Raw genomic sequence first — 8,795 nt, forward strand, 5'->3', positions numbered from 1 at the left:
AGCTTTGAGAAACTGTCCGGAGTGAAATGAGCAGAGAAGCTAACAGCTCTGAGTTACAGCTGCCGGGATCCTGTTAGAGATGTGGGAGCTGAAGTTCCTGTTCGCCAGCTTGGTTTGAGAATTTTCAGTTCCACCTTTAATGGTGCTGCAGTTACATTCTGGCGCCTGTACAAGCTACGGAACGGACGCTGGATTAGGAAGCTGGCGAACAGGAAGCCCTTCAGCCTGGATTAAAGATGATCATCAGCCGCTGACAGTTCGGTTCTTGTGAAGGGAATGAAAAGTGCCGACGTTCCTTCACAGCCTGGAGCTGCATTTCTGCACAGTCGGTCATTTTCATTGCTGCTGCTCTGTTGTTGTTGTTTTGTTGGGCGGGGTTATGTAAATTTTGAGGGCATTAATATTAATGAGTGAAGACTGTTACATAACAGTTTAGGATTTTCGAATTGGCTGGTTTTACTGCCTCTTTTACAAACGCAGGATTTGTATCTGAAGAAAGAGACGGCTGTCACCTTATTCAACCACACCAGTTTTACATTCTACAGCACCTTTCAAAGTACTGTGACGTTATGTTTTTACCATATTGTTCACACTTACTCACGAGTACTCTTTAACACCTACACATTTCAACCTAGACTCCAGAAGTTACTATCTATAAGAGCACATCAGCTGCCCTGCACTGACCTGTCTGACCTTATAGAAACACAAACAACAGTGACGGACTGAAGTGTGAGGAAAGCGCTGAGAGAAGCGTGAGGAAAAACGAGGAGAAATACTGACCTGCCGGACCATCCTTCTCTTCACATCCTCCTGAATCTCGAGAGAGGTTCTCAAAGGACTGGAAGGAAAATAATAATATAATAATAATATATTTACTATTGGAGTCAAAGTTAACACAGAAAAACACGACATGTTAAAAAATCTTCATTTTTTAACACACTTGTTGATGAATACATCAATGAGCAGTGACGGTAAAGTGGACAGAGCTCCCCCGAAATCAACCATATCAGTATGAGAACGGGAGACTGCAATAACAGAGGAGTACTCAAATGGAAGCTACAGGGAGATTCACTTGAAAGAGGCCCTGAATATTCTGTGATAACTTTCTCTAGGACGAACCAATCTGAACGAAACAACGTGCAATGAGCTCCTCAGTATATGGAGCCTCGAATAAGCTGGGATGCCTCTGCGTCGGAGCGATGAGGCAGGTGCCGGACAGCCGTTGTGACATTTAACCTCCGTTTGCAACTTCCAGGTACAAACACCCATACACCTTCAAGTGTCTGGCAGAACACGGAGATCACTTCCAGCAACACACGTAATGCAATCGATTACACATATGTCGAGGTACCCTATATTGCCAAAAGTATTCACTCACCCATCCAAATCATTAAATTCAGTGTTCCAATCACTTCCATGGTCACATGTGTATAAAACCGAGCACCTAGGCCTGCAGACTGCTTCTACAGACATTAGTGAAAGAATGGGTCGCTCTCAGGAGCTCAGTGAGTTCCAGTGTGGAAGTGACTGGGAATGACAGCAACTCAGCCAGTAGTGGTCGGCCACATAAAATGACAGGGCGGGGTCAGCGGATGATGAGGCGCATAGTGCACAGAGGACGCCAACTTTCAAACTTCATGTGGCCTTCAGATCAGCTCAAGAACAGCGTAGAGAGCTTCACAGAAAGGGTTTCCGTGGTGTGGGGTTGTTTTTCAGGAGTTGGGCTCGGCCTCTTAGTTCCAGTGAAAGGAGCTCTTAATGCTTCAGCACCAAGAGATTTTGGACAATTTCATGCTCCCAACTTTGTGGGAACAGTTTGGGGAGTTTGGCCCCTTCCTGTTCCAACATGACTGCGCACCAGTGCACAAAGCAGCTCCATAAAGACATGGATGAGCGAGTTTGGTGTGGAAGAACTTGACTGGCCTGCACAGAGTCCTGACCTCAACCCGATAGAACACCTTTGGGATGGATTAGAGCGGAGACTGCGAGCCAGGCCTTCTCATCCAACATCAGTGTCTGACCTCACAAATGCGCTTCTGGAAGAAGGTCAAAAATTCCCATAAACACTCCTAAACCTTGTGGAAAGCCTTCCCAGAAGAGTTGAAGCAGCTATAGCTGCAAAGGGTGAGCCGACATCATATCAAACCCTATGGATTAAGAATGGGATGTCACTCAAGTTCATATACGTGTGAAGGCAGACGAGCGAACACTTTTGGCAATATAGTGTATGTAGCGTATTTTTTTAGTTCCGATTGCTTCATCCTAACGGGAGCTACAACAGAATATTCGGGGCCTCTTTCGAGTGAATCTCCCTGTATGTTCACCCTGTTTTCAGAGAATTTTATGTTCAGGTTTAAACTGGATTACTAAAGTAATAAATACATTCTAATGAAGCTTATTTTGCCCACAGATAGAGCTTTAACAAAACACACTGCTTTTAAAAGCCCTGCAGAACCTAAATCCATGTGTTCTTTCTAAGTAAACTGTTCCTCTTTTCAGGTAAACTGGGCAGCCCTAACTCTTCAGAGTGATGTGTTGCATATGGCTCTATATAGCACCTTTTTGAAAATGGTTCTAAACAGCACCAAAATTTCTTCTACTGTTACAAGCTTGACATTGTAACAATAGCAGAACACTTTTTGGTACTATTTAGAACCGTATAGAACATGTTCTCTATCAATCTGAAGAACTATTTCACCATGCAAAGAACCATTTGGGCATACAAATGGGTCTTTGGTTGTTCATGGTTCTATATAGAATCACTGTATTTACTAAAGAACCATCTTTTTTAAGAACTTTGAAGAACTATCATTTTTTAAGAGTGGAGACTATAATAAATAAAAAATAATAATAATAATTGCCGCTCTTGCGATTTGAAAATTGCCCTCTCTTAAATTCAGATTTCGATAAACAAAGATGATCAATATTTCAGGCCTATATATCATTTATTCATTTATTTTTTGGGAAAACAATGGACTTGGACACAAAAAGTGCCCCTCATGTCAACGACCCATAAATCTATGTATCTCCGTCTGTTTAGCGCTCTGTGCACTTTGTAATCAGGAGGCTGTGATCACTGGTTTCAGAGCGATGGTGAAGATGAAGGCTTACCCGGCTGCGTCCGGCCTGCGGCGGCCCAACGCTGGAGCCACTGTCCACATCTCCCATAAGGAAATCAGACACTCTGAGACACAGAACAAGACTGTTAGAGATCCTGGAGAAGAGCAACAGCCAGAAAACACACAGTACCACTCAAAAGCTTGTACGTTCTTCATGATGTTGATCTAAAGGGTTCTGCGCAAAAGCTGTTCCAACTCTACACAAACTCCAAAACAAAAACATTTAATTTTAAACACATATAAACACAAATTTTAACTGCATGATAATCATATCACCCTAATCACTGTACGTATCCCATTAAAAGTCTATTAGTCAAAAGTCCTAGTTGCATTTCGGCCCATCAGGTCTGATGAGGGAGGGCGGGGTCTACTTGGCAGAAGGTCAGTACTGCTGAATGGTGTAATTCCAGATGAACAGTTCATGGGTTTTTTATATATTTCCATTAATATTATTCTAAAAGTCCATTTAATCCAGTCAGGTAGACTATTTTAATCATAATTTAGTGTTTATTTGCAATTTACATCACATTTTCTGTCCACACTGTGCAGCCCTCACTAACAGTCCTGCATACATCCACATAGCTGTGAAAACACTGTACTCACACATTGCCAAACGTGAACGCCAAATTGTCGATCGATGTGTGTATCTCGTGAAAAACAACGCTCCCGTTTTCTTTGTTCACCTCCTTGAAGTTCACACCTGCAGAAAGTCACAATAAAACAAGACTCAGAGCAGCAGGAACACTTCACTAAAGCCCTATTCCAGCTGGATTAGTGTTACATAAGGACACGCTGTAATCTGAGTGATTAGCGACAAGAACTGTGATTTTAATCCAGTATGAATCTGCCATGTCTGTAGTTTTACAGTCTGCCAAGTAATAATTCCTCCTATAATTCTCCAAACTCAGCTCCTCAGTAACAGCAGTCCTGCTCGAATCCACATCCCAGTAAAGTAATGAAAAAAATACGGCTAGCAGAAAACAGGTTGAACTTTCCTGTTCCACCTTAAATGGTACAGCAGTTACATTCTGGCAGCTTAATTTTCCCAATCCATTTTAAAAGGCGAGGCAGAACGTAACTTGCACTATTTAAGATGGAACAGGAAAATTCTGTGACCTCAGCTTCGTCAAAAACTGTGCCTCCCTTTATTTTCTTTTTTGTGACATGAAGACGAGGCTCAAAAACAGAGCGATGATGTTTGGATCCGGGGAGTTTAGGGTAATTTGGGGAATTACAGAAATCGGCCAGTCAAATCACACACGGGTTACATTACTGGACCTCCTCTATAAACCACATAATCCAGCTCTAATAGGAATTAATAACAAAGTCTGTTGAGTGCAGCTCTGTGAACACCAGCAAAATACGTGGTTAGAAAATTTTAAAAAGTTCAGCCATCAAAGTTTCCCGTTGTTACTACAAATGTGGTTGATCAGCCGAGACGTGTTCAGTGTCTGAAGTTTGCTTCTTTAGTTTTAGCCCTGGAGCTACGAGGCTAATATAGCCTCGGCAATGAAACAGGCAATGAAAGCTTATACCCCTCCAATTAGCGTGACGCTAACCGTGTGGCTATCATCACCAACTCTGGACAAAGTTCTCGAAGACGGCTGGTCCTACTTTATCTGGGCAGCCTCCTGTAGACTAACTACAGATGTTCAATCTGTTATTGAACTATCCAGGGTCAGGACCAGGGTTTTAGGCTAAGGTTGGGTCCAGGTTTAGGGTCAGAGAAAATTAAGGTGAATTTAAGGTTCCCCTCAGGTCATAATTTGAAGCGTGCTGAAAAATAAACGGTATTACTACAAAAAATGGCACAGACGCATCCCTGAACCTTAAAGAGCCCAAATCCTGCACTTTTCTTCCATTTCATTTTTTCCTCTCATGACAGTTTTGTGGTTTTATGAACCAAAAATGGTCATAATGAATCTCTATGACGTCACTTACTAACCTCTGTCTCTTTAAGCCTGGTGGTTTGACTGGAAGCTAATTGGTCATCATTAATATTACACTTTACTTTGCTTTTTCAGTTTAAAGTAGAAGCTGGATTACTGGATTATCGATGTATGAGTTGTTGAAAGCTTGGAATTCCTAAATGCCTGGAATCAAGAAACTTTCTTCAGAGCCAGCTGAAGCTGTTTTAGCCTTCTTGCTAAGCTAACGTTAGCCTCCCGTGCTAATAAGGATAGTGGAGCAATAGTATCTTACGCTAACAGCTCCATATACAAAAAAACAGCTCAGATTAGAGTCTCTAATCTCTAAACTCACGTCAGAAAAGCTTTAGTGAGCTCAAATAAATTTGTCGTGTTGTGTGTAAAGCTGTCGCAGCCTTCTTGCTATGCTAACGTTAGCCTCTGATAGTGGAGCAATAGTAGCTTAAGCTAAAAGCTCCACACAAAAAAAGCTCAGATTTGAGTCTTTACCCTCCAAACTCGAGTCCAAAAAGCTTCAGTGAGCTGAAAAACCTGTGCTGCGGTGTTTGAAGCTGTAGCATGCTAAGCTGCTGCTACTAGAACATCTCTACACCGTATTTCACAGTTTATCACACAGATGTGGAACATAAATGTGATTTAACGTCATTTATACGACAGTTAGTTCCGGCCACACAAGCTGATTGGTTGAGCAGCGTTCTAACTGTGCTGTTATTTCACCATAACATCACAGGTTTTTCACAAATACTGAATCACTCCGCTGAGACGCCGTTGCTAGGCAACGACTGTGACAGCTGTAGGAGGCGTTCAAGACATTTGAACGTTTTTACTTCTTACTTTGCGACAAACAGAAAACGGACACTTTTAAGATCACATTTGACTGACAGCCGATTTGGTCAGACTCTGAAGATGAGACGACACTAAATTCCCAAACTGTCATCACCACTGAGCAGCTTTTCAGTCGGCAGCTGAGACAGAAGAACAGCTGAACAACCTGGAATCAGCCAGAAATGAACCCAACACCATTCGCCAAACTAAATGGGCTGTAAGATGCTTTACAGACTGGCTGGAACAAAACAACATTAATACTGATCTGGCAAAAACTGACAAAACTGAGCTGAACTTGATATTGCAGCAGTTTTATGGTTCAGTCTGGACTTCAAAAGGCGAGGCAGACTGAGCAGCGAGTGGGCGGAGCTCGTTACTCTGATGCAGCAACAAGCTGCTCGTTAAGGAACTATAATTTGGTGAAGGAACTGCGAACATTAAAACATATTAAACGCCGCGTTCACGGCCCAGTTTATTAATTTATTACTGTATTTATTTAACTGTTGTATTAAAGCAGTAGAACACAGAGGGAGTGTGTTATCGCCAATAACATCACGGCTGTGATGATCTACGGCGACCAAATCACAGCCGTGATGTTATTTCGCCATAACACACTCCCTCTGTGTTTCTACTGCTTAATTATCTGTTTGGGTCCAAACATCTCAAACAAGCTAGCTACGCTGGCGCTGCAGGTTTCCGGATGCACGTCCTCTCATTAGCATATTTTAGCATATTGGATTGAGGTCTGAGGTGCCAGAATCCACCATTTAAGGTGGAATGAAGAATCCAAAGCTGGCGAATAGGAGACAAAGTCCACTGACACGTTTAAGGCGAGCGTGTGATGATTTAGTTATGCAGTTAGCACCATGCTAATTGGTGGGGTATACTCTCCCTTTACTTGTTAGCTGCATTAGCCTTGTAGCTCCAGTGCTAAAACTAAAGAATCTTCAGACACCAAACACGATCGACTATATTTGGGATAGAAAAAACAGACAATATTACAATAATCAGAATTAATCACACTTAAAAGCAGATCCAGCTTAAAACACCATTTTTTTGCCTGTTTGTCATTCATTAATGCCAGAAGATGCTAATATACATAGAATGTAGCTGTTCAAATGTTTCCCCAGCAAAATACGATACTTAAAAATTTTAGCAGAACGTTCCTGATGATAATCATCACATTGCACTCGATGTCTTGTAGATGAGTTACAAATATTAGTATCTCCCAGATAAATAGTTTTTACTTTACTATGCAAAAGCAAACCTGAACACGTTATTTAAAACCATTTATCTTGGAAATAAACATGTTTTTGATTGTAAGTATTTCATTAAGTAGCTTATATCTTGTGAGCGAGTTGGTTCCAAATTTCTCCTGGACGCCTCCAGCAACAAACAGATTTATTAAATTTTAATTTAATGAAGTATTGATCAGATAAAGCAGGTATTGGATGATAACTACAGTTAATACTGATCTTCCTTGAGGAGAAGACAGAAAAACATACTGACACACATTATATCTACTTACTGTATTAATGTTATTTGCATTTATTCTAATTTTTTGTTTTACTGAGTAAATAAACATTTTCTGACCAGATAAACAGCTTTTTAAATTTAATTTTATCAGGTTTCTGAAACATTTGCACAGTTTTCTCAAATGAAGATGGTAAAACAGCAACAAGTATAAACACAGACCGCTGAAGCGGTCAGCTGTGCTTTTCTGCTTGTTTTTTTAATTTGTGTTACATTATGCAGCAACTGTGACCCAAATCAGCCTCTATGATTAGTATTATTGGTTATTTAAAGGCTAAACATTCGGTTTTACCAGATATGTCTTCTTGTTTGAATGGGCAGAAGTGAACTTACCCATGACATGTCACTTTCCTCCATCTGGAGGTGCAGGAAGAAATGCGAATTTCCATTTTAAGTCATTTTTAGTCACTTTAAGTCATTGTAGGTGGTGTTTCGTTAATGTTTTACGCAGAAAGTCTACAAAAACGCCACACTAGCATACAAATCTCCATCTACAGGAAATAACTGAGCAAAGATTCTGCCAAAGTCGATCAGTGAAGCCTCAGAGAAACTCGAATTCAGCAAGACTTCCTGTCTGAGAGCCTTCACCCCCCCGACACACATACACACAGGAAACACTCACACACACATATTCAAGCTCTCACACACACACAACTTTCACCCCAAACTTACACACCTCGATTTAAATCGCAAAGCGCTCCGTCTCTCAGCTGAAGAGTCCGACACACGACCAAAAACTCCTTCAGAATCTGCTTTCTATACCTCCGCAGTCGTGGCGCGAGTCAGCGGACTTCAACTTCCACTTTTTCCTGACCAGAGTTCAGCGGCGGAAAAAACTTAAAAATCCACTTCAGCTTTGCCACTTTCTAGTTCCGCTTGATGGGTCGTCCCTCCTGATGCCACAGCAACGCTGCCAGCGGTGGATCTCTCCCTGTTTCTCGGTTTTCTCCAGGTGAAACTGGAAGCAGAACCCAGTTCATCCGTCCCTCGGTTCCTCGGCGTGCACGAATGCGCTCGGCTCAGAGGCTCCTGCAGTGTAACGCTGAGGTTCTTCCTCAGGACATCCTGCAGCTCCACAACAATGCTCCTGCTTCTGCCCCCAACACAACCCAAATAAGGGAACAGCCACGTCCAGCTCAGGGACATTGTTTTCTCAGAAACAGCCACAGATAATGAATCTTCCAGGAGGGAGGGTTTTTCTTCTTCTGTAAACTTAATTTGGAAAATTAAGGCCTGAATTAAAAGTGCCCATCGGATTAAGCTCTCAGAGCAGGTCAGAGCCTCTATTTAAACCCAGAGTGTAAACAGCCCTGTAATCACAGTCGTTTACACTGGAGACTCTCACTTTTCAGAAACTGTAGTTTGCATCAGTTCTTTGCAGCCTTAGTTT

At 41.8% G+C, this 8,795-nt stretch overlaps 1 protein-coding gene across 4 annotated transcripts in view; it reads right to left on the reverse strand.

The window, feature by feature from the left end:
• The window catches only part of arhgap29b (Rho GTPase activating protein 29b), a 37,397-nt gene extending 28,884 nt beyond the window's left edge, over positions 1-8,513 (reverse strand). For 2 of the 4 annotated variants that reach the window (XM_036556390.1, XM_036556389.1), the window contains exons 1-4: positions 7,739-8,071; positions 3,723-3,819; positions 3,112-3,184; positions 781-838 (exon numbers count right to left, since the gene is read on the reverse strand). In XM_036556390.1, the coding sequence (XP_036412283.1) occupies positions 781-838; positions 3,112-3,184; positions 3,723-3,819; positions 7,739-7,742 (232 nt within the window). In that variant the 5' untranslated portion in view covers positions 7,743-8,071. The other 2 variants (XM_036556393.1, XM_036556391.1) reach the window with 2 other exon arrangements.
• Positions 8,514-8,795: the final 282 nt, after the last annotated feature.

Source organism: Colossoma macropomum, unplaced genomic scaffold, assembly GCF_904425465.1.
Source record: "Colossoma macropomum unplaced genomic scaffold, Colossoma_macropomum, whole genome shotgun sequence".
Lineage (NCBI taxonomy): Eukaryota > Metazoa > Chordata > Actinopteri > Characiformes > Serrasalmidae > Colossoma > Colossoma macropomum.